Below are 27,579 nucleotides of genomic sequence, written 5' to 3'. Positions count from 1 at the left end.
CTAGCATGCCAAGTCATTTTACCTTCTGAATTTAATCTCCACAAGGTCCTTCCATTTTGCTGTCTTTCTCAGATTTAGAAATACACTCTTAGTTCTAGCATCACAGTTATTAAGGATAAAACAGAACAGTAGCAAAAGCCCTGGACTATACTATTTTCCAAGTTGACAGTCAACCACTGAGGACAATTTCCCAGCTATTATTACCCTGACTGTGCAGTAGTTTCATCAGAACAGGAAAACATAGTGCACTCTCTTGACTGCGACCAATCCGGAATATGCGTGTATGAGATTGCTGTAACTCTTCTATCAGTGAGACCTGTTTGTCACAGGCAGAAATTAGGCTGGTGTGGTATTTGCTCTTGATAAATGTGTGCAGGTTCTCACCACACTGTCATCTTCTAAGTATTTGCAAATTTTTAAATTATTTTTTCTGATTCTGAGAAATTAAGTTTGTCTGACTTAGTTCTCTGTACTCTTTAATACATTGTGTTGTGGTAAACCTCATGAGGCATAACTTGATAAAGGAAAATTTAAACTGATGTAATTCTTGATACTTGCAACTCTTATAACTGTCTTTTTGTTATTTAGGAAAATATATGCAAATCAGCAGTCAAGGAATGAACTGGAAATCAAGCTGTCACTACCACATGCAAAAGTTGTTTGTGTGTTCTGGTTTATCTTTTCAATTAATTCCATCTACAGGATATAGACAGAACTTTGTTACATGCTTCAAGCAGTCGTCATGACTGTCATATGCAGGTGTATGCTTGTGAAATACGTACACAGCACCAGGAGAGGCATATTGCAGTTTCTGAGAGAGTTAAATGCCAGGGGACATTACTTAGTTCCCGTTACTATGTCTGGTTGATTAGAAAACCAGAAAAGCCTGAACAATTTTTGAAAATCATACACCTATATTCATTGCAATAGCTTATTAAAATTAACCCTTCTGTCTTAATAACTCCAGTTCTTGATATAAAGTTTGCAACAAAGCTGTTGAGTACATGGCTGCAAACTGTGTAAAATCAGGTATGAATGGTAAAAATCTCAGCAAATGAAATGGATAATGTGTTTGAATTGCCAAGAGAGAGTAAACAGACTAAGCAGTAATATTGGAGAGACTATTGGTGGAATTAGAAAATAGCAAAGCAATGAATCATTGTATAGACACAAGGCATTTAGTAGTTGTTCATTTGGGGCATGTTAGCCATGAAGTGTGGAACATAAGAGAACTGAATTAGTACAGACAACAATAACAAAACCAAATCAAACTTTAAAGAACTTCTAATTTCTTCACTGCTAAGAGAAATAGATTTTATTGAATTTGACCATGATATAGATACACAGGTGAGCAGTTTCCTGCCACAGAGCAGCATAAGAATTAAAACCTTAACCAGATTCTTGTGGAGCAATGTCTAGTACATATAACACATATCTGCCAAATACCAAATCACAGAAGTGATTATATCATCTGAAAGTAGAAAATGAAACTCCTTAATTATACCTTATCAGCACAACTGTGATACTCTAGCCTGGGGAAATTTGAGAAAAGTTCTAAGGAAAAGAAGTTTGATCGCAGAGTACAATTTAGAATACAAGCTTGTATTGATTGTGATGTAATGTAGTGAGGACTTGATGTCTCATTGCTTCAGACTAATTTGCTTACTACCTTTCTTTTGTGCTGCCACTAGTTTCTTAGTTTCCAGTTGCAGTTCTTGTACTACCAATCACCTAGAAAATGAAGGAGTGGCAATAAACCTACTGTAGGCTGTACTAAGATAAGATAAGACCTTGTACCAGAAAGGATGTCACAATTAGGGGAATATATCTCTATATTTTCATGGATTATGGTTGATTCTTTATAATAAACTAACAGATATGTCTTGCCTAGGGTAGAAGCTTGATCATACTGAGTTTTACCTGTTTCATGATCTTTTGAGTTAAGATGTTACATTTTATGGGAGAAATCTAGATTAGATATAAAAATAATAGAGATAATTCGATGTTTCTATCCCATGGCAATGTTGAGTCTAAATCCAAGTCTGATATCAAGGAACACAGGTTCTCCTTGAGGTGACAAGACGAAAGAGGAGAGACGTAATATTGGTGACTGTTAAGTCCCCATTGCTACTTTTTTTTTAAGAGAAGCAACTGCTATTCTCACTGGCTTAACTAAATTCAAACTTACATGAGTGTATCAAACTAATATATCTCTGGTACTTTCAATTTGATGCAAAGTAATTCTCAGTGTATAACCTTATTTTTGCCTAAAGTTTTCTTGTGGGTGAAGAGCTCTTGTTCACTCTCAAAATTTTGTTTGCATTTCTCCAATTATTTGAATAAGCCTACTGCCTTACATGTATAAAAAGGTTATTGTAGGGACATGCAAATTCATTTATTATAGAGTCATACAATCATTTAGGTTGGAATGGACCTTTAAAATCATTAAGTACAACTGTATTTATGAAGTATTTAGAAACCCAAGGAGCAGAGTGCTACTGAAGCCATAATTATTACAACTAAATAATTTAATAATGCTGGAACCATATTACAGAAGAGTTGTCAAATGTAGTGAACATTATAGATAATATTAATTTTCTCTAGTCCGATGGATTTTAGGTATGTAAGGATGGTGGTTTGTATTATAGTACTTCTGCAAACCTCAGAAAATGCAGATCTCATTAAAGTAAACAGGTACAAGATAGCAACTAGGTTTTTATTGGTAAGTTGAGATCCCTACATAACTTTTTAAAAGTAATGTAGATGTCTGTGTCAGTACCAAAAACAGAGCACTGTTATTTCTGATATGGGATGTACTGACAGTCTTTATGGACAAATAATATTGCTGTTAACACTTTCAACCATGTTGTGCTGCCAGGTTCTAGTTACCAGCTAAGTTAAAGCCCTCACAGAAGAAATAAGAGAAAGCACTGTGTAAACATATCCTAGTTCACCTAATATACAAAGTTAAATAGATCAGCTTATGTTTGAACTTTGATAGAAAGGATGTATGTTTGAGTCACTAAAACTGTTCCGGAAAAGCTGTACCCCTTCTCTGGCTCACATCTCTTTAAATTTTACATTTGTTACAAGTTTGTGAGTAAGGAATGAAATAAGAGGTTTTTCATATTCTATGTTGCTTAAGCATACCAGTTCACTTTGCCAAATTTGTGGTGAAACAGAACATGCAAAACTGACATCAGTAATTAGTTGAAGGGGGAATGCCAGCAATTCAGTACAGGTTAATATATAAGGACAAGTTATCAGTCCATAGATTTACCTGAACTAGAGTAAGAAAGAGCCTTGTGACCAATCTCCTGTCATCCGAAAACAGAGGGACCATCAGCCCTAGAAAACTTCTAGTTCATCAGGTAGTTATGGCAGTGGTTCTCCAGATGTCACACATGGTCTCTCATATAAACCTCTGCCTCAAGAGGCTGTATTGCAGTCTTTACTACAGCTTAAAGGCTCATACCTAAATTTCTAATGGAAGGCAACAGCTTGAGATATCACAGCAGAATTAAAATATAGATTGGTAATTTTCTCATGTAAATGATCTGATATTGTCTTTCATGGAAATGTGAGAGTTGAATGTGAGGAAAATAAATCTTTGGTTATTTAAAACATCGTCTTCTTTCTAATGCAAGGATTCCTATAAACAACGATAGTTGTAATACTTTGGATGGGACAGAATGAGAGCAGAAGAGAAAAGAAAGGAACTTCTTGAGAAACATGTAATACCCGTTTGTTTTAGCAAACTGCAGATAGGTTTCTAGGAGTAAGGAAGAGTTTCTCTTTATCCCAAACCAGACACATCCTCCTTACACAGGAATCAAAGCACTTGTATGTAATATCGCAAGTTTGGACATGCTTCCCACATAGAGATTAATTTTCCAGTGTACGGAAGTAAAAGCTGCTGAAAAATACCATTTTCAGTGATTAGTGAGAAATCTTGGAAATTTGAAAGCAGAACAGTCATATTATGCATTGAAAATCTTGTTCAGACTTGTTTGAGTTATGGTCCATTGAAAAGTGCCATGCGTTTTCTGTGTTCTGCTCCAGAGAGCAAGTAAGAACTTAAAGGACAGAGGTTTGCAGTGAACACAACCTCACACATTTTGCTTCCTGATCTCACTCAGCATTGCTGCTCTAGCCAAGGCAGATAAATGATTTCTACTTCCACCATTCTCCTAGCACTATCATCAATATCCATACAAAATAATGCCATCAATTTAATAGAGTTTTCATCTGTAAACTGTTTATTTAGAGTCTATTAACTCAGCCCATCACTATGTTCTTTGTATATTCCTGACCTCCAAATTCCTTTCTTTCTTTCCTCTCTACTGTGAGTCTTGCCGTATCCATTTCACAGACTATAATTATCTTTCTGATTCTTAATACATACATAGTTCAGGTTCCAGATGAATAAATAATTTAGATGAAAACTGTATGGTATCCATTCCAGATGCTGGAAGTTGTTGTTAGAAATACAGTTTGCAGAAAATACTGCTTCTTATATCTTACATTTCTGTACAGACAAACATAGCCTTGGCACTGCTTATAAATCAGGAGGATGACATAATTGTTAAGGAGAATACAATTGAAAGAGCAGTAGTGTGTGGAAAAAAATGTATTTTAAAAAAAACCATCATAATTAGATGGTGTGAGTTTACAGAGTGTTCAGTTTAAGTATGCTCTTCATATAAGCACAAAATACTAATGACAATCCTGTAAACACATTTTAAGAGGCAAATGTATTCAGTCTGACATTCCAGAATAGATTCATTACTACAAGAGTCGGTAAATATTGTCATTTTTCTACTAAACTTTAACAAGGTAATTTCTGCTGAATAACATTTGGAAGTAAAGAAGTTTAGCTGAAAATTACTTCATTTCAATATTTCATCTAGAGAAGCACAGTACACAATCTTCATAATAGTAGCAGTCTGAAACAAACTACTGTACTGTTGCTGGAATTCACATAACTGATTTCCTTTCTTCCTGAAACAACAGAAACTTGCTAATTTCTCCGTAGACTGATAATAACTTAGGCACTTTGGAAATGAGTCTCCACTCTTTTTTTTTTTTCCTCTCAGCTGTAGTCGAGTACATTTTTCAGCATGCAAATACTATTTTGCTCTTTTAGATAATATTGGCATTTTACTTCTAATTTTCAATTAATGCCTTTATAAGCATTGAAAAGTGTGACTTCATGGCCGATGTTAACACTGACTGCACAAAATTCAGCTTGCCAGAATCACTGTTGCTGAAACTAGTGCAAGGAAGATCAGATGAGAGACATTTTACCATGTCATTCACTCTTAGCACCAAGTGGTCTTTGAGCTTGAGAGAACATCCTCTGAATACACTAATAGCCACAAAGAGATAATTAACAAGCACAACTCGTTCTCTTTGGTCAGTAGCATCTTCCAAAAACTGGAAGCAGAATGGCTATGTATATACCAAAGCCCATCAGATAGCTACGGCAGCTGCCTATAACCTGGCTTCTAACATGAGTTATCAGGTGTGGGCTGGGACACTTTCATTGGGCCTAGGCATAGAGGTTTCTTTATCTGGCATATAGATTTGTACATGTAACCCAGTATATAATACATTTCTAATCAAAGAGTTCATCAGAGCTCCTGATAATTATAAAGATAGCAATCTTCCTACTTCTAACATTGGCATCACTTATTTGAGGGAGTCACAGAATCACAGAATCACAGAATGTTAGGGATTGGAAGGGACCTCAAAAGATCATCTAGTCCAATCCCCCTGCCGGAGCAGGAACACCTAGATGACGTTACACAGGAAGGCGTTCTGCATTTGTTTGACAAAAAATCAGTTTTTGTCAATTGACTCTTTGGAACTTCAGACCCAAGTATTTTTCTTAACTGAAAACAGTAAGCCTTTTTCAATTATAGTAATTACTGTTTAAAAGTGAAGAACGTTTATCTCCTACTCCTTGTTCATACTGTTGCAGGCTAGCAAGGCTGAAAGGTAGATAATCAGAGCTTTAATTGCAGAACTGCAGAATGTGCAGCAGGCTTCATGAATACATTCATCTTCAGATATCACCCATGAGAAGCTATTTCACTCATTAAATTAAAATTCACTGCAATTATTAAACAAGAAGTATAAAAGTAAAACCTATTATCTCTCTTTTTATGGAACTACCATGAAAAAGGACATCTGAAAATTTAAAAGCCCCTTCAACTTCTTCTCCATCCCATTTGTAAGACCCCACCAGTGTTTCACATGGGAGGTTCCTGACTTAAAGGATGAAGTCTTCCTCATCATAGGAATGCTTACATTTCACTCAGGATATTTCCTTCCTAAATCATAAAAACTGGGTGATCAGAAGACAACTGAAATTAAATACATATTGCTAATTATAAATGAGCTAATCATTCCCCAAAACCATGATATGTACAAAATTAATCAGAAAAGTTTTGGCCAATATATCAGGGGTTTTTTTTCTATCATGAAAACTGTAATTTTAATGTATTTTGTTTCTAGCTAATTTGATAATACATGTGTGACCATGGAATCTGAAATCTCCAATTCAATGCTTGGAACAGCATTCTGGGTATCATACATAACTAGTACATTAAGATTTCAGAGTTCTTGTTTAGCATTGTGCTAAAGCTATTTTCAGTTTATGCACTGACTGAAAAATATTTTTATCCCATAACAGAAGAACAGTATTTCCAATTACTTTTACATTAAGACTACAAAGATGATTCAGCACAATAGTTGTTATTGCTGTTAAAAGCCTTAATCATATTAATGTTGTCACACCAGTCTTCTCAGCAACGAGAGCTTCAGTGTGCATTGACATTTAACACATCACAAAATAAAAGGCTATAGTGATTGTACAACGTTTTTCAAGTGATTCTATAATTTTTTCTTCTCATACTGCCTGTTTGTCTAGAAGCAACAAGGGAAATTAAATTAGATGTTAACAGTCTACCCAAATATTCTGTAACTTCCATCAATTCCTCCTTAGGAATTGTAAGCTTCTTTCAGCATTTGCTTTTTCTCCCAGAGAAGTCCTAAGTAAAGCCAAAACTTGCTATAATTGGGATTTTCTAAAATAGTCTCATTCTATGTAAATATTGCTAAATCTGGATTTATTCCCATCCAGCAATCAAGAAATAAGAGCACTTCAGCACTTCCGGTTCACAGGAAAGCATTGTGTTTCACAAGGATCTCAAGGTTAAACTCATCAGGGTTGGAGATCTGAACAGCAGCTTTTCCCTGCCAAGTGTTTGTCTTCTTCGTGTTTCCAGATAGACCCCATAAATTTAAGTCTGGAGTGGAGAGCAGGGGACTTGATATAGAAAAGAAGGCCTTTTAAAATATTTTCACCAAGAACTATGTTATAGTGGCCTACTTCTTAGAAATAAGGCCAAAACATGTGGATGATTTATTATTCCCAAATCAATAAGATTAAGGAAATTCAGAGTTAAAATCAAACTGAAAAGTAAACCCAAATTAACATGGAAATAAATAATCCAGACACCTGAACTATTCATTGTGATATCATGCAAAAACCTCACAGTGAAAATAAGCAAAGCAGTATTTGTAGAAAACGGGTCCTTTTTATTTTTATTACTTACTGTCACGGGAGAAGAAAAAGGAAATATTTCTGGACACACAAACCATTCTTCAGATTATTTTGTTGAGACCAGGTGCTGAAAAGCTTCCCTGCTCTTCCCAAAAATATTGCTTGGATAATATACTAAACCCCTGGGTTGATATAGTATAGTATTTGCACAAGGCCATCACAACTCCAGCGGTGCTTGTGTCGTGTCCCCACACTAGATCAAACAAAGGCAACAGTAAGTTTCCCTTGGCCTCCTGGCAGAGGCAGAAAAGAAAGAAGGGTTGACATTAAAGTTACCTCATGTTTCATAATGCACATTCCAGGTAGAGGCTCAAGTTCACTGAAGTATATTAGTGTACTTTAGTGTAGATGGCTGGTTAAACCTTAAGTCTGTTTTTTGGTGGAAATTCCCATTCTTATTTAAATACTATATATGACTTATAAGGGTTAAAAAGAACTTTACAGTAATTCTTTCTGCTTTAAATGCAGGTTGCTGCTGAATATTAAAAATATCAGATCAGGCCCTACAAAATCATGGCACAGTCCTAGAACTACAAAATGCTAAAAACTATTCTAGACATTCTAATCTTTATTTTTTCTAAACATCATACATCATGTTTCTATTGTATTTCCTTGCATTTCTACTGAAATTATTAAAGCTCTTTCTTTAAGAAAAAAAGCAAGTTACAAGCCAGACAAAACATACGGGTTGATTGAGTGTACAGTTGTTTGTCACAACTAGGCCAATTCAGGGCAGGTAAATATATATCCAAATCTCTTCCAAATGTTTGTGTTAAGTTCTATCATCAGTCCTTCTGTCCCTACTTTTGCTTGCACTTCTGTTTTCTACGAAACACATGTACCTACATGCACATTTTTTCTTCTTCCAGATAAGTGTATTTCTAGTGTTCACCTCTTCTACTTTTTCTAATACATACATCTGACCCAAAGATTTTTAAAAAGAGCTCTTTAGGAATTTTAAATAAGTTTTGCCATTGTTTGTAACTGAAAACTCATTCATCAACAAAGTTGCAGTTTTCTGCTCCCTGGGTTTCTTAGAGTTGTCCTCTATGTGTGTGTTATTTTCTATTGCTCTTAGGACTTATCTACGCCACAGCCATTTAGTTTACAGCATTTTTCCGTAAGAGGCTACTACATCCTATTGTTTCCAATGACCTAATGGCTGTCTTTAAGAGCCATTTGTGAATCTGGGCTCATAGAATACTTTGGAAGACTGCTGCACTTCTCAGAATAATCACCTAACTGTAGGCAAGATACAATTTCAGTCCTATTGAGAATAATGGCAGCTGACTTTTGAAAAAGGGCAGTCCTGCTGGGGATGTTGTGCAGTAAGATGTTACTCTGCAGCCCATTCCGAGAGAGAATAACAGGGGAGAAATTATGTATTGTTCTAAAATGAAATTTTCAAGTGCACACAATCTCTTTAAGGTAAAGCAAGAAGTGCAATTTTAAGCATCTGTTAGTCAATTTTTAAGACTATTCAGGAGAAATATATGATGCAGCTCATTCACTTCCTTAGAGAGCTTTTCCCAAAGTGTATTTTGGGGGAAGGTAACTGACTCCTTCACAAATATTCAGAAAATCCATTTAGTTTTCATGAGTAATACTCATCATTTGGGATGAGCTGAATTCTTGTTTTAAATGCACAGCAGAGTTCATTTTTAGATGAAGTCACCAACAGTGGCTATGTAACAGCACCCCAAAAATGCAGTAACTGGTGACTCTTTGATGCATGGAGTTGCAGACAAGTTCCTCTGATCCTTCTGCTTTTTCAAGCCACTATCCTGACACAACTCAAGTGAAATCTGGGTCATCTCTTGAAGTGAGATGATGAAAACCAAGTGAAGTGAGATACTCAGAGGCAGACAAAAGCAGCTCTGGATTATTCCAGGTGTGTGGGCAGCTGCACCACAGACTGAGAATGTGACTGAAGCTCGTTGCAGTTCCCTTGTAAACAGGACATACCATTTTCCTTTCCATGGGCACATGTCATGGAGACAGTTTATATACATGCCACATTCTAGGACGAAGGTAATGCCTCATTATAGTTAATCTATAATCTTAAGAAATAGCAGGAGCACACAGGTTTTGTAATAGAGACCTTGCTTTGATGACTTCCCCAACACAGATTCCTCTCAACTTCAATGTTTAGACACTGGTTTGTATTTGAAAATATGAAAAATCATTATCTGAAGAGATTCTGCCAGAAAAATCCCTATATTATCTAAATTCCAGACCTTAAGTGGAGCAGAATAAGCACAAAGGTCTTTTGCTGGTTTAGATATTGACACGAGTTCCTTCAGAAATAATTCCAGTCTCTAATGGTAGTTTATATTTTGGTTTCCTATTCTTCTGTCATATATACATATATACAACTTGGCATCTTACTACATCTACTAACATAAATCATATAACTTCTGTTGTAGTTGTTCCCTTTGAGATATGCCAGGAAATTACTATTTCTAACTTGGAGTCTACCTGTAAATGAAGGATCCAAGTTTTACATTAGCTGACTATTTAGGCTATTTAATTGTACTTTCTACATTGTGTTATGATTCCAAGCTCCACGTTTTACAACAGTGAGATTAAAAATTCAGGTTGCTTTAAAAGTTGCTCAGGGAAAGGCAGTTAAAGACCTATGAGTTCTTGAAAGTGCATTCAGGAATTACAGAATTATTTGTGAGTGCTATGGGATTATGATATTTACTTGAGTGGAATCTCGGGAGACAAAATTAGATCACTATTTGAAAATTTGCTGCTGAACATTAGAGTACAAATTTCCCCCATAAAGCAAAATACAGTTTATTCAGGTTTTGGGTTTACTAACTTATGTACTTGAGAGCAGAATTTATCATTGAAAAGATTTCACTGTGTTATTTGGAAGGTAATGGAAATCTTCCCATGATCTGGTTGGACTGGATGACCTCCAGAGGTCCCCTCCAACCTCAACCATTCTGTGATTCTGTGATTTCAATAGGATTAAGCACACTCACTTTTGTTAAATGTTGCAGTGCTCTAATATTTTATGTATTGCAAAATATTGCTTAGTGATCTTAAAAATCAGATTTTCCTAAGACATATAAGTTATGTGGGTAAAAATTTAGGCATACCATTCTATACTCTATCATCTTTGCTTGTGTATGTCAAAAGGCTCTAAAATAAATCATTAAAAGCATATTCTAAATCTCCAGATTAGTGCATTCAAAACAGTTAAAATTTGCTGTATAGATCCATGCTTTCTAAATGTACTGAAAATCCAACACATTCATCAGGGATAAATTTTAGCCCTACTTGTGATCTTTTTTTTTCCATTCCAAGTCGAGCCGTTTGAATGCTCTACAAAATATGACAACATAATTTCAAAGTTTTATAAAGCTGTTCCTCATGAAAGCCTCCCATATGTTCGCCCATAAAAGATTATGAAGTAATGTGCAATTCTGGTGGTCTAGGAAGGATAAATCAATAAAATCATGTGAGAGAAAAGTCGACCGGTTTTCAGTACTTTCCATAATGGATATATTACAAATAATTTTGGAAAAAATGCTCTAACCCTTCTTCTAGTTTCCCTGAGGAAACGCTAGTAACAATAAAAAGCAGGTTTTATTTTAGAATCGAAGGTGCTCATAACAGAAGCCAGCCTTCTCCCAGACATTGAGTGGTAACATTGGATAATTCCTCTATTCAGAAGCAGGAAAACTCTTTCTACATTCTGTTCTCTAGTATTTCATTACTAAATGTTACAGTCTCACCTTTATTAGAGTGCATTTAGGAGTGAAAACATCCTGAATTCATCCAGTTGCTTCCTGCCAAACTGAACACAAAAGCTCATTTATAGCCCTTTGACTCACTTCCCTAAAGCCTTCATCTGCAGAGTTGCTAAGAATGTTCTTAAGTGTATATTACAATGCCTATATGAAAAGCATCAAGACAACTGACTACATACAAATGAGTATCAGTGGTTTTTTACATTGAATACACTAACTGTGCATTTTTCGATTTTTATTTTTCCAATTCTAAACAAAATCTATGGGAAAAGAATAACTAACTAAATTCTCTTGATGGTACTAATAGAAAATAAAAAGAAATAACTGACAGTAATTGTGACCTCACTAGAATTTCTCCTTCTAGTTTACTAATTTATCAAAAAGCTCCTTCTGAAGCTGAAGCTGTTAAATGCCCCAAAATGCATAGCATCTAGAACGGTCAATTTCACCTGCGGAAAGTATTGGATCAGTTTAAAGTGTAATAAATAAGAAACATCAACATCAACAAATAACAGGACTGAAGAACAGTCTGTGTCTTCAATAGTATTTCTAATAACCTACTTCAGCAAGGTCATTAGACACAATGCAGAGACTCTATGTTCTTTAAATGTTATTTTTAAAAATACATCTCCACAAGCTGCACAAGCCCACCCATCCATCCATCTGCCCAGTACTCTTAGTGAGCCACATGGCAGACCTTTCTCTCCTTTGTAGATCTAGGACTCTTCAGCACAGTTACATTGCTGCTAGTCCTGGTCCATGGGATTTGTCTTTGGTGTGGGGAGAAACCGCTGTTCCTTCTGGCTGGCCATGCTGTCGTGATGCAAGTGCTAATACATATGTATGAATTAATTTATGTGCGCTGGAGTTGAACTAAGCATTTGTATTTCCTTTACCCAGCTATCTACTCTTGCCCTTCTGCTCTGTGCAATAATATGCTACTAAAACCTGCCAGTTTAGGATGCTATACCAGTGACTTCCCTATCAAATTCTGCCATTTGTGGGATGATATTCCCCCTGGAACAACAGATGAAGGAGGAAGGCAGGCTAATTGGATCAGCACTCCCCCACTGCCTCTGAGCACAAGCACTTAGCTGGAATAATTGTGAAACAGAAGACTTTACGCTGATTTATAAACTGGCATCACAGAACTCAGTACTTGGTGTATGCTTCATGAACTGTCAGTATTGTCATGTATTTTTATTGTTTCAATGAACTTTTCCAACTAATATCTGTAGCTAATGTAGTTTCCCATGTTAAGGTGACATAAAGTTCATAGTGCATAACTATGCAGGAGAAACAGGTTAGGTTTTTTTCCTCAATAAATACATGTCTGTGAGCTGCTAAATAACAGCTGTATTTCAGGACACTGAAGAACCATGGCTTAATATCCATGTGTTCTTTTCCCAGTTTAGAACCAGGAAGACCTTATACTTAAAAGCTCTTCCCATTAGTGTAACTACACCCACTGCAAAAATATTGAGTGTTAATTTTTACACAGAACAACAGAATGGGTGCAAAGCACTAGTCTCTGTATGATGTGCACTGACAGAATGGCATTTCTGACAAAAGTTGGCTAGCTAAAGAAATAATATCCTAGCATCTTGAAAGTGTCCAGTGTGGTTGCCTTGAAGAGATTGTTTAAATGAAGCATTAATTTGCCAGCATACACCTCTAAAAAATGAATATTGCTTTTGCAGTTTGGAGCATAAAGCAGCAGGATATAATGCAGAAGGCACATTTTTTGTGGACTTTTTCTTTAGCTAGGCATGATTTCAATTTGACAAAAGAGGAATGACTATATCTTCATTGTCCAATAAAAAGAAAACGTTCATATAGAAGGAATTGCAAATCTTCTTCATTAATTTCCACACAAAAGTTCATAATATTTCTGAGAAGGTGGTGTTTTCGCTTTAATATCATGCTCCCACCTCCCTTCTTCTTTGTTGTGTTACCAGAGAGCTTTCTCTCTTCCTGTCTTGAACACAATTTTTTGTTGCAGTTTTTCTTTCAAATATTTCGTGAATGTTTTTGCAAACCAGTAAAAATTTGAGTAAAGCTTCTAAATTAATATAAAAAAACAAAGCTCTTATCAAACCTCTGTTCTTCTGGTGTTGATTGGTGTGACTTATGAGAATTCATTTTCTTTCCCAACCACCTGCAACGATAATTAACTTCCGCATATATAGTGATGTCACAGAGTCTCAAACCCTAGTCATGTTGTGCGGGTGATAATACCAAAAGCACCTGTTTGTTAATTCTGGCGCATATCTTGTATTTTAATTTAGGACCATGCATGTTTTAAGATGAATGAACTTTCAGCCTCTCCTTTGTCTGCATTTTTATGTTGATGGATACTGATAAGGGCTGAATATTATAGAACTTGTCCTTTTCAGATGCTGTTCATGGACTTCTAGAAGGGGTCTTGTTCTTGGGTTATTCTTAATCAGAGACATTTTTGAGGGGTCAGTAAACTCTTTGGGTGGGATTCAATTGCCTAAAACAACACTAGATGCCTGCTCTTAGATACCCAACTGCTGTTTTGCCTCTTGCTGCCACTTTCAAAGAGTGCAAATCTGCAGATCTTGTCATGTCTGCCACTCAAATGGGAATGTCTCAGATTTCTAGAGTGCCGCGAATGAAGGACGGGACACGATGGGGTGCAAGCAAAGTGTCGATTTATTGTTACAAAGCTACAGATTATATATCTTTCTAACACATATGTGGGTTATCATGATTGGTTTTTCATTACCTAATGTATACGTGCGCTTATACCTATTGGTGCTTCATGATTCGATTAAAATTAATTATTCTCGGTTTCTATTAACTACTCTTGGTTTCGATGCTACAATGCTACACAATTACCAAAGTTAATAAAACATCAAGATCTGAACACCCTGCCAAGATGGTTCCGTCCTGGTACTAGTTCGAAGGTACACAGCCTCCTCAGCTGTGCAGTTTCACAAGAGAAAGCAGGCTTCGCTGAGCAGCTTGCTATCAGGGAGTTTCCTTTAGCATTCTTCTATTCAATTTACTTCTTGGCTCAGCATACTGTCATCTCCAGGGTCGAAAGTCCACCAGCTGCAGCTTATCCCCTGAGCAGGGGGGCTCAGGCTCTAGCGCAGCGTCTTTTAACTCTCCTTCACTAGAGCATCTCAAATGACACAAAGCATTTACACTTAAGCAACTGAATCTTACCTTTTAAGGGTGAGAAACAGCATTATTTATGTGTATTCTTTTAATTATTTGCTGCTTATAAAGCCTCAATAATTTTAGCCCTTTAGCTCTCTCAGTATTCACAGATTGTATTGCTCCAAATTTGGCTGCTCCTTGGTTTTATTTCTGATTATGTACAATAAGTGAAATAACTTTGGTTTTGTCTTCTTACTTTCTATGACAAAGGAACTTATTGTAAGACTGCTAGGAAACTTGAGTTATTTGCCATTTAACACCATTTAAATGTAGGAAAATGTCAATGGTGAAGCTCAAGCTGTTTGGCTTTTCTGAAGGTCTGTACATATGGCATGTGACTTGCAGCAGGTGTACTTTATGGTTGGTATAATTCATATTTTGAAACAGAGAAGCAAAGTTTTACTTGTGAAGTCTTCATCTGTTCATTATTTAGCATTTAAATTTTAAGATGATGTTTAGTGCCAAACATCTTGGAGTTAATGGAATAATTTTCCATTTTAAAATTGGATTTCTGTGTATTGTATTCTGGACTCTCTATTCATGATCACTTCTGAAAATATTTTAAAATCAAAGCCATGGAATTTAGAAACACTTTTACAGAATGTCAAGGGTTTATCTGGAGTGGCCAGAGGGAAAACGTTTATGCCTTATCTTTAGCCATCAGATATAAAAATACTGAATCCAGAACACTAATTAAATGAATTCTTTTTCCACCAACTGCAGCAGGTCTAATAACAAATTTAAAGGCCAAGTGTGTTAAGGAGTAACAGTAGAACTTTTGCTTGAAAATACAAGAGAAAATTTCAAAGCCCTTTTAGGCTACTTTAAGTTCAGCAAATGCATATGTGTGTTTTGAGGCTACATTTTCCTTATTACATTTTTATTAGTTAAAAGAAAATCCCAACAGTTTCATTAATTTTAAGAGGGCCATTTATTTTTCTCATTGTGTATACGCATTAAGATGTTTTCTGTCTCTTAATAGAACAACTATGAAATACCTGCAAGGTGATGAAAACAAACTTGCCATTGCCTAATTTTTTTGCATGAATGCTTGCTTGATGTACTTGCAAAAATACACAAATTGTTCTGATTGTCAATTTAAATTTATTGCAAAGTGGGAGAATCTTGACTGTGCTTTTAAGCAAGATGTATGATAAGAGCACTTCTTATTTCAGATCAGTCTTTGATGCTGGCATTCACTAAGCACTGACATGAGCCAGACAAAATTATGTCTGAAGATCCCTGTACATATGCTGAAGGCTGAAACAGTGGATCAAATTTTAAAGAGTCCTTATTTATAATCATTATAATAGATATGAGTAGTTACTCTAAAAGGGGTGGATGAGATAATCTCTGTTTCCAGAAATAAAACTGTACATTTGGGCAATGAGGACAACAGAGAGTTTATTCTACTGAAAGCATAAAATGTGTAAAGCTTCTGGTAAGAGCAAAGCAGAAAGGAGCCATGTCTATGCTCCTTTTGCCTGCATCAATATATTGAACAGGTGTTGGAAGATGCAGTAGAAGCTCTGATGGGTGTAGCTACCCTGACACAGAAGTCAGTAATGTAGCTGCCAATTCTGGTTCCCCTGCTTCCCTTGCCTGATACGAATTTGTCAGGTGTCTTTCAGATACTAGTAAAAAACACAACTTTGCTGCTACAGCTTCTCCTTTACCAGTCTCTTTTTCTTTTGTATACAAAACTGTAAAATGCCTCTGTAGTAGAATCATCTGGAATGCATTATGAATATCTGATAGGTGTATTTTGTCTTTTAAATCTGAAGTTTTTCCGTTCCTCTTAGAAGTGCAGGAATTCTCCATTTGCAAAGTCTACAGAAAACAAGCTATTTCTGATTGAAGCTGTATGTATTGTTTGACTTGGTTAAAAAAAAAAAAAGAAAAGAAAAAGAAAAAAAAAAACAAAGAAAAACTTTTAACTGCTTTTAATAAGATCTGTTCCAGTGAAAACACTGTTAACTTTTTTGAAGTTTGGTTTTTATTTCTTTAAACAGTCAACTTCTTTTATCAGTCACAGAACAAGTCATTTGATTAATGATCATTTTTATCTTTTTGAAAGGATCCTTTCCGACCATTGGGGTGAAGTCTCTTTCGAGATTCCTGAGGGCGGGATTTTTAAATAGCATCCTGGCCTCACATCCAGTGTCAGGGGGTGGATCTTTACCCCCCAGCATTTCCTCTGGTAGGTATATCAGCCTATTCCCCCACATCAGTTTTTCCCTTCACCCTCAGCCCCATCTCTCCACACATCTTAGGGAAACAATATTTGGTATTGGTCAGACAGGGAGACTAGATGTCCTTTCTAATAAAAAGCCAAACTGTAAGGAAATGGAAAAGATAGATAAATTACTTTTCAGGAACTAGCCATTTCCTTGAATCAATGCATAGGAGAAATTGTGAGGGAAACTGATATGTAGTTAAGTGGTCAACCTAAATATGGAAAGAGAAGGCTTGATATCCTCTAATCGTGCACTTCATGAAGCCTGCCCAAGTGCACCAGGAAGACATAACTTTAAAAATGCCTCTCTAAAAACCCAGATTTTATGTAACTTTGTGACTCTTCTGTAAAAATCTACATTCTTTTGCTAAAACAGGGAAGAAAAACAAATTTGGACAGGCAAAATTTAATTATGTCCTGATACAGTTTTTGAATCCTTTGTATGCTTCCATAGTTGCAACTTGTATCTTTTGAAAACTACCTTAACTTCTTTTAATAACTTGTATCACCATGAACACCATAGCAGGTGAATGGGCTGCTGTCAGATACTGGGCTGAAACAGGAAGGAAGGAAAGGTTAGAAGTATCTTTTCCCAGAAAGGCTATATGTGTTATCCATTCTCTTCTGGAGCCATTAAATACCATCTTCCACCAATAAATTAAGAATAAATACATGCATATTAATTACAGTTAAAATGGAATGAAAGTTCATTTCTGTTTCTTTCTAAACTACCTATTTCTGTGTAAAATTAACCTGTATATGGGCTAATGTCACACTTGTATCCTCCAGGACTTCTTACCTGTAATGTTAATTACAGCTGTTCTTAAAGAGGAAAACATCTCTTGTGGTAGAAGTAGGGAGAAAATGGGAAAAATGCATAATGCTATTGATTTGCTATAGAAAAGAAACTGTTCCACTTCTCTATGCCCCATGTTATCTATTGCAATAATGGTGGGCCTCATTACTACAAGATGATTCCTACCTTTTTTTAAGTGCTATTATTTCTTTGTTTATTTTCTTCATTTGAATAAGAGGTTCTCAGCAACTTTGATGTGTTTTCTTATGACTGTTTGGGTGTCTTTTGTCAACAGTTTGTAAATGTATTCCATATTGGTTTTCTCCTTGAGATATCTTAGAGTGTTTGATGGCCCTTAGGCTATTTCAGCAGTCGGCATCACAATGAGATTGGTATCTGTGACCAAACAACTGACCAGTTGTCCAGGCCCCATAATTCTCTGTTTTGAACAGTGTTATGTATAACATATCACTGATTCTATTAGCTTACAAATGGCCTAACTGCACTCATGAATTGGCTTCTCACCTGTGTACCTACCTACAAATTTACATTATATGGTCCTCAGGCCTGTTGTTTTCTGAGTGCTTGTAAAGCTTTGTATCACTTTTTTTTACATAAATCTTGTCTTAAACAAAATAAAACTGGTTCATAATTTCTTGCTGTTAAATGTCTTTTACTAAGGATTCTGATTCAGTCTGATTAAATATTCAAAACAGGGAAAAAATGAAAATGCCGCTACATGATGTGCAACATATACCCTAACAAGCTAATGGAAATAAATGTTATTGTTTGTTCATGTCAACAATAAAAAAGTGAGCCAAGCAGCAACCCCTCAGAAAGGTAGAGACTGCCCGTCTTCTGGAAAGTGAGGATTGTCAGGTAGTTGAAAGCCAGTGAAGAATTGTAATAAATCCCATGGATTAGATGTGTTCCTTTGAGAATGAGTGAATGTGGACTCCAGGTGGCATGAAACACTGCAGTATGAGTCAGAAATTACTGTTAGCAAATGTACCCTAACAATCTTATCTGTAGTGCTGCCATTTAACTCTTCCTTTTTCACTTTAACATACCTGTGTTTACATTAAGCACAAACTTAATTCTGAATTGCCTCTCTCTATTACAGAGATGACCAGAGGATGCCATTTCCACTTCATGATAACTTTCTGAATTGCTAAACCCAGCTTTGGTGTACATGTGAGGGAAAACTTCACACATTTACTTAAGTTTTTGAAAAAAAAAAAATAAAATAAAAGTCTCTTGAATGATTACTGATCTGGGATGTGAGAGACTCAAAAAGGAATCTCTTACTGTGCATAACTCAGTGGAAAATACAAGTTTATCCTTGAGTCCTTAATCACCTTAGTACAAAGAGAGAAGGGATGTACCCTTTGTTCCTTTGTATAAAAAACCACTGCACTAAATACCTGGGTTTTTTTCTGACTATTGCTTCACCAAGGAACAAAGACACCCAAGGCAACAGTGCTCCAAGAAGGTAGTTAAGCAGTGATATCTGTGTTATTATGGCAGCCTCTGGCTGTTAGAACAGCAATAGGCAGGCAAAATCAACTGTCCATTGCAGTCATAATGTTGTTTCCTACCGTCTGTCATTAAAAGTGAGAGGATTGCTATGTGTGTATTGGTACTGCAGGGCAGCGTGCTCGATTGCTGCCTTGGGTAGCGCAGTGACCCCACCTCTATTATCTGAGATGTTGGGCTCATATTGGACTCATTGGTAGCTTTCATAAGCCTAACAGAAGTACTTAATGTGTAATAACTCTGTTGAATTATAACCTAATTGCTTCACATTTAGCTTATGTATAAATTGTCAGTGAATTTAACTACATTGAAGGCTTAAAAAAGCCTGCATTATTCTACTATTAGGGTCATTGGGAACAAAGATAGTGAGATGTTTTTTATTTACCAAAACCTTTAAATCAAGCTAAGTGGCAGATTTACTTCAAAATAGTCAGAAAATTTATTCCTTACTAAAGGCAAAATGGTTCTACATCTTTTTTTCTACAAAATTCCCTACAGATATTTTAAGTGAAACACACAACTAAACTGGATAATCTGATATAACTAAGTATCTGGAGAACAGTTTGTCAGAGCTGTTGATTTCCTTTTTTCCCTTTCTACTTTTCACTCAATAGTTGGAGGCAATGTATTTCTTTTACCATTGCACTGACAGCTGATGTTCAGGTTTGTGTAGTTTGTTGTCCATTTTTGCACTGTGCAGAGATTCACTTATGTAAAAGGTATCCTCATTTAGCCAACGTAAAGATTAATTTATGCTGCTGGCATGGGGTGTAACATCTTTCTGCATAAATTGATTGCCTCAAATGTAGGCCTTTTTTTTGTAAGCATAGACATAACTATGCTAATGCAATAGTTCTTATTTTTGATAGTTCGATCAAAAGTCTGTCACTGCTATACAGCCATTTCACTAGAAGCAAAATTTTCTGCAGGCCTCCAAATATCTATTTTTGCAAAAACAAGCCCATTTTCAATAGCTTCCTTTTGATTTAGCTATTGTTTGTGTTGCAGATTACTTAGTTTCTAGTTAACCTACCTGTCAGCAGTACAAATTCACATGACTTAATCGATGTAGGTCTATAATGACAGATGGATTCACAAAAGCAATAAGTACTTTTTATCAGGTGATATCCCTGCATCTATTAAACAGATTTCTTAAACCACTTAGCAGTTCACACTCTTTATCATGCTTCCACAGGTATGAGCTGTGGAAGCTTACCCCTTCCTTCATAATTACACCTACACACACAGACATACACATATATATGCATGTTGTGAAAAAACAAATACCTAAATTGCCAGTGCTGCATCTATTTATTCAAATTTCAGCACTTCCAAACTAAGTGCAGTGTTGTGCGCTGCATTTTGGGGAAATTCTTGGCCTACTACTCTTGCTGTGTATTGACAGCTCTTGATTTCAGTCACATGCAAAGGGTTTGTTACGTAAATGCAAATCCATATTGCCTGGTAGAAGTTACAGATAGTAAAATTTATGGTATGCTGCTGTGTTTGAAGAGTGTCAGACAGATCATTAAGCTTTCTGAGTTGGAAAGGAAGGCAGGAAAAGCAAAAACCTTTCCTACTGCTTCTTTCAAGCTAAACTTTCCTGAGTTTTTGTGTTGACAAGAACAACTAGAGATGGGTGTCAGGCTATGAGAAACTATGGAAAAATCCCTGTCAAGCAAACCTCCCAGACTCCCTCCATACTTTTCAGCATTCAAACTGCATTAGCAGGAGAGAGGGAAAAAAACATCAAAATCATTCTTTCCATACACATATTTCTATGAATGTTAGTGCTGTGATTTGCTTGTGAGCCCTCTGATCTCCCCATGTAGTCAGCAGCTCGGTCATTGCCTCCTATTTTACTCACAGAGCACCTCTCTGAAGCTTCTTCTGAAGCTTCTATGAAAGTATCTTGATGTGACTTTTTTAATGAAGCTTGACCATCAGTTATTTCTTACCACTTAATTTGCAAGGCTTAATTATCCATCTCTTTTAGATTTTAGGAAAATGGAAGCAAAGAAATTAGCAAATTGCTTGATAAAGCAATGCACACCTGTGAACCTCAAAAAATATATTGTATGCAAGAAATGAGGATGCATTTACTTTCCAGAAACTTAGAAGTGATAAAGGACAGTTTGTTCACTGAGTCTTGGACTAAGTAATGACAGGACGACTCCTCCATGTTTACCTTATATAGGGGATATCCCCTTCTCAGTGTTTTACTGCCTGGTTGTCTATGACTGCTTGTCTTAACAGACATCATAATATTCACATTTATTACAAAGAGCTTCTCAAAGAACTCAGGCATAACTGTAGAATACTAAATCAGATTATTATCAGTTTTGTTTTCCCTAAAATTAATATTTTATTACAATTTCCAAGTACACCTGAGTGAGCCCATTATTCTTGATACTGTATAAACTGACGACTGAAAGCAAATTGTATTGACAGACCCATATTGAACAAAATTACTCAACAAGAACCATCAGGGAGCAATTGTTCATAGTGAGACTCAACTACAATTATGGTACTCCAATAATAAGAAAAGTAACTTCTGGGTTTGTTTTTTTATTCAGTTAATGCATTTTTCCCTCCTCTGGATTCCAACACCTAAACTTCTGTATTTTTTGTTAAATGAAAAATTACTAATCCTTTCTCGATGACTAACAAATTGATTCTTTTATTGTTTATGCATTTTCTAGGATGTCTGAGCCAAATGACTCTTCCAATTTATTCTTTCTAACTTCAGTTCTATTTCAGTGGCATGTTTAGCCTATAATCCTCCAACTAATCATAGAATCATAGAATGGTTTGGATTGGAAGGGACCTTAAAGATCATCTAGTTTCAACCCTCCTACCATGGGCAGGGACACTTCCTACTAGACCAGGTTGCCCAAAGCCCCACACAATCTGGCCTTGAACACCTCCAGGGAGGGGGCATCCACAACTTCTCTGGGAAACCTGTGCCAGTGTCTCACCACCTCTAAGTGAAGAATTTCTTCCTATTGTCTAATCTAAATCTACCCTCTTTCAGTTTAAAGTCATTACCCCTCGTCCTATCGCTACATGCCCTTGTAAACAGTCCTTCACCAGCTTTCCTGTAGGCTCCCTTCAGGTACTGGAAGGGCACAGTAAGGTCTACCCAGAGCCGTCTCTTCTCCAGGCTGAACAACCCAACTCTCTCAGCCTGTCTTCCTAGTAGAGGTACTCTGGCCCTCTGATCATCTTCATGGCCCTCCTCAGGACCTTCTCCAACAGGTCTCTTTATGTTGGCGGCACCAGAGCTGGACGCAGTATTCCAGGTGGTGTCTCAGCAGAGTAGAGGAGCAAAAATCGCCTCCTTTGTCCTGCTGGCTACACTTCTTTTAATGCAACTCAGAACCCAGTCATAGGAGCCATCCTACCATGTCTCTGTGAAGCCAATATATATGAGATCATAGCCCTGCGGGCAGGCACATATCTAACTCCTCTTGTTTATTCCTCATGGTACATGTATTTGCATAGAGATTTAAGTTGGGCCCCCAATGAAGATGACCTACTGGCTGGACTGTCAGGAATTCCTTGGTTGCTGCTCTTCAGGTGCTGTCCTGGTGGCCTGTGATCCTTCTCCAGGCTCTGGGCATCTACTGCTGGCACTAGCATCAAACTGGTGGGACTGGAATGGATTGAGGTTCCCTCCCCTGGCAACTTTAGTTTAAAGCCCCCTTCACCAGCTTGGCAAGCCTATGACTAAAGATGCTCTTCCCGTTCTCTGACAGATGGACCCCATTAACCCCTGGTAGACCAGATTTCTCAGAACGAGTCCCATGGTCTAAGTAGTTGAACTCCTGTCCATGGAACCAGTCCTGTAACAAATTGTTGATTCACCAGATCCAGCTGACCATTTCAAACACCTTCCCTGTGACTGGGAGGACTGGTGAAAAAAACTGCCTGTGCTACAGAGTCCCTTACTGACACTCCTAGGGCTCTGTAATACTTCTTGATAGTCCTCAGACTGCTCCTGGCTGTATCACTGGCACCTACGTGAAAAAAACAGCAGTGGATAATAGTTAGTGGACTGTACAAGCCCTGGCAATCTTTCAGATACAAGCCCCCAGTGGAAAGTGCATCAGGTCAGCAAATGGGTGCCTCCGTACCTCTCAGAAGTGAGTCGTTTACAACTATTGCCCATCACCTTTTCTTAGTTGTGCTGGCTATGCAGATAAGGCTGCCTGCCTCAACTCCAGCATCTCTCCTTGTGTGACAGGTCTTTCCTCTTCATTATGCAGAGCAGTGAAGCGGTTCTACAAAGGCACCTCAGGCTTTGGAGGAAGTCTCTTCCTCTTGCTAGTCCTTGCTATTGCAGTCTTCCATTATTCTCCATTGTTGGCCCCCCTCACTTCTGTGTGTGCCTGTGGAGGAGTTTTTGGCTGTTTGGCCATGGGCTGTGGATCCACTGCAGACTGTGCTCGGAACCAGCTATCTAACTCCTTCTCAGCCTCCCTGATGTTATGCAGCCTTCTCACCACCTCCTGCAGCTCAGCCACCTGCTGCAGGAGGGCCTCCACCTGGGCACACCTTTTGCAGACAGGTCTGCCGCCTGTCTGTGCCACAGGAGAAAGGTCTAGGCACTTCCTATGGTCTGAGGTCTGCACTGCGGCCTCTCCCTTCGGCAGTTCCATCTGGGTGGAGGCATCAGCCACTGCTGGGTTAGATGGTGCAGATCCCTCAGCCAGAGCTGCAGCCTTTGCTCTCAGATGAGTGCCCACCATTCTGCCTTGAGAGTCAGGTAGGATGAGTGCCCTTGACCTGTACAGATGGTCATGGAATGGTACCCAGTTGCTGGGTTATGTGTACTTCAAGTCTCCCACTGGGCCAGTAGAATGCTCCTCCTTTGAAAAGGTGTCCTCCTTGTATGCCTTCCCATGCAAACTGCTGTGCAAACTGCCACAGCACACCCTGGCCAACGCACCATGACCTGTTTGCCCATCCTGTTTGGAGCACTCCTGGTCACTAGTGCTAGTACATAATGGCATGTATTCACTGAGTAGAAAGAACTTCTAATAGAAGTTCAAATACATGTGGACTTTTCAATTAGGCAGACAGGATGTACTTCACAACCAAAGTATGAATAAAAATCTGACAACAAGAAAATGTGAATTGAAGCAAACTGCTGTTCATTACTAACAGGTGCAGAAAGATAGGAAGAGAAGAGCTGGAGGAGCCTGATGGATACACACAGAAATTATTTGTAAATAAACTACACAGACTTACTCTTTGTTTAAAGATAAAAGGAAAAAAAATGAACTCCCTTTTTAGCCTAGCAGTAAAGCATTTGGTATGAAAGCAGATTCAGAATTGTTTGACTTTTTGTGAGGTGGGAGAAAGAGGGAATAGTTAACTTGAATGTTGTTTAGGGTTTTTTGATCTGTTTTAGGTAGAAAGCCAGTGTACCTTTACCAAATTCAACTTGCTGAAAGTGCTATTTCCAGACCCAAATCCTGTGTATGGGAAATCATCTAACTCTGGATTTTACACACTGGTATTTAACAGGCCTTTTTAGGTGCCTTATACAGTTGGTGAAGACCAGAAAGTTCTAGACTGACTCATATGACCTGTTTGTGATGCACAGTTATGAAAATTTTACTCCTTCCCTTGCCATTCCTTTTTCTTTCTCAGAAAAAATCTAGATATTGCTAGCTATGGAGGTGTCTCCACAGTTACAGGAGTTAAGTTATGGGAGATTAATACTTTTGGTTTTCTTCTTCATGTGCCAAGGAGTTTCCATATTTTTCTTATTTCTTCAAGATGTATACACTTTTCTAAAAACCTTTGCATCTAAGGTTTGCTGCTTTACCCATCTTCATTGTAACTCTTGGCTTTTGTTCATGATCAAAATCAGAGTTGATAGAAGAAGCTTGAGAATGTGTGCCTTGATATCATGCAGGTGAAAAAAAATCTCAAATAGAAATAAGAAAAAAACCCATGAGATCACAAAAATGTCACAATGTTAGGTACAGTGCATCATTTATTTGTTGGGGCCCTGACTCATGATGGTTTGTTTTCTTAATTTTATATTTAGCAAGTCACACATCTTACAACCAAAGCTTTCTCTGTGGATTTCAGTAACTTCAGAGTATTGATATGTGTCCTCCACTGCTTCTTGAAATGAGAAATGATGCCTCTTTCATGTGTAGAAAGCAGCAAGATACTCACAAACAATGAAGGAGGAGGTGGTGGCTCATCAATTTTTCTGGTGGCACAGAAGTTTAAACTTTATGTAGACAAAAAAGAAATAGGAGCAAAATGTGTGTGCTCAAATAGTAAATGAAAAAATACATAAAGGATATTCTAGAGTGCAAGACATCAGAATCTTGTAAAGAGCACAATTAGGCACAGTAGTGAATAATCTAAAAATGCCGTGACATTTCAGAATAGGATTAAAATAATACCTTAACCATGTCTTTATACATACGAAAGCTTAAAACCATGTTTTACTGTAGCCTTATGTATACATTTTTTTTTATTTTGCTCATTCTCAAATTTCTGTTATAGCTTACAGCTTATAAATATAATGCACCTATGATAACAGGTAAATTCACAACAGATATTAAATAAGCTTTGTTTCTTATGTCCCATACATACCTGTTATGTATCGTGGCATACTGAATATTGATGAAGTACAGAAGACCCAGATACACAGACTTAATTCTGTTTAAATTTGAATTCCTTTACATGCTCTGGGATCAATAAGGGCAAGTGATCCTTGATGCTGTCAGACTCTGTAGACTAATTTTGAACCAAAGAACATCCCTTGCTCTTTTCACAAGAGGATGTAGAGTAGTATGAACACTGAAAACGTTAAGAATAACTTAAGGGTGAAATGTCATTAGATTAAGCAAAATATGCTGAAATTCAGTTATTTTAAAAAGTGAGGTGAATTGTTTTGGTTAATCTAACTGGGGAAAAGTATCTTTCTTAAACTGAATCAGAATCTGTTATTCATTATTGATTTTTTTATTCTTCTTTGCTTCAGTGCTAAAGTGAAAGTGCTAGAATTTTTAGGGTACTAGGTCAAATTTCAAGCAATAGAAATCTTATGCCAGAATCAGTTCTATTAAAAACTGATGGATGGTCAAAAATGCAATCCTTAAGCTCAGTTCATTGTTCTGATTTGTGATTTTGTCATCTCTTAAAACCTTTTTCAAGTCATTATAAGGTGTTCCTTATAAGGCATGGAGGTGAGACAGAATGGTTCCAGGGTATATCATCAAGATTTTGATGGAAACATCAGCTGTTGTAATGATCTGTGGAAGTTCTTGGGCAACTGCCATAATTCAGATTATTTTTTAAGGTACATCAGTTTATCCCAAGGGCCCAGGAAGGCACACTTCTCAAGACTGGGGAACGTGAAGACAGCACAAAGCCTCTTTGTGCAGATTTTTCTGCAGATATGGTGGTTCCCACAGGGTTTTCTTGCAGGCTGAAGACTAGGTTTTTGTGATAGCTCAGCCAACTCACTTTGCCTCCTCCTCTCTTTTCACCATACAAAGCATGGATTTACCTGTTTCTAGATAAGTATTTGAAAAATACTGTAAGAATCTCAAATGAGGTGCATTAGATGTACTTAGAATAGTTCATGCAGCAGCTTTCAGAGCTGGTCTGCAAATGCATGAGCTCTTGTTCCCCTCCATGTGTACATCTGAGTTCTAATAAGCCATCTGGCCCTAACGATGAAGGTGTTTCTTTTTCATTTCCGTTTATAGTATTCATGTAAACATAAGCAGCAGGAATAGAACAGAACTTTTTTAATCCGTACTGTATTTGTAATACTAATAAATATGTAGAGAGAGAGAATACAAGTAACCAATCCAACACAAGGAAACTTGGAGAAATGCCATTTTTAAAAAGATATATGTCTGGAATATATAAATGCAGAAAATATCAGATTCTGAGCCAGTTATTGTATTTCTATGGTATAATTTTAGCCACTATTTCATCTTCACCCACCCAACCTCCAACTAGTGACAAGCACTTGTTCTGCTTTTACTACCTACTGCACTTCATTTGCTTCTCTCATGGAAAGATAAGGATAAGAAAACAAATAATGGGAAAGTTGCAACTGCTTTCTCTTTACAGTTCCACTTTTCTTTCCTCAAAACCTTCCAGAATATCTTTTGTAGGTACACTGGAGGATTGATGTGGATTAGGGGTTGCAGAAGCAGCATGCCAGAGACTGCTAAAACTTATATTGTTCAAAGCACATTCTCTCTTTGTCATAGGAAAAACTGTTTACATAGCTTCTTGTTGCAGGAGGGGTAGGGCAGAGGATTTGAGAATGTTTATTAGGAAGTATACATGTAGACTTTTCCTGGCTTCCAAATCATACCAAGAGGGATTAATTCTTGCCAGTGGGTTACCACATAGTGAGTAAAAGTATTCAGGA

The 27,579-nt window shown here is 37.1% G+C and overlaps 1 protein-coding gene across 1 annotated transcript in view; it reads left to right on the top strand.

Moving 5' to 3' along the window:
- LOC104537317 (ephrin type-A receptor 6-like) overlaps positions 1-27,579 on the top strand; it is a gene marked incomplete at both ends in the record, with an annotated part of 52,044 nt that overhangs the window by 6,800 nt on the left and 17,665 nt on the right. Inside the window, one exon of the mRNA XM_010180147.1 lies at positions 16,664-16,786. Coding sequence (XP_010178449.1) covers positions 16,664-16,786 — 123 coding nt within the window. The remainder of the gene's footprint in view (positions 1-16,663; positions 16,787-27,579) is intronic.

Source organism: Mesitornis unicolor, unplaced genomic scaffold (assembly GCF_000695765.1).
Source record: "Mesitornis unicolor isolate BGI_N332 unplaced genomic scaffold, ASM69576v1 scaffold27452, whole genome shotgun sequence".
Classification (NCBI taxonomy): Eukaryota; Metazoa; Chordata; class Aves; order Mesitornithiformes; family Mesitornithidae; genus Mesitornis; species Mesitornis unicolor.
The sequence above is the reverse complement of the archived record's forward strand: the minus strand, read 5'-3'. Positions and strand labels throughout refer to the sequence as shown.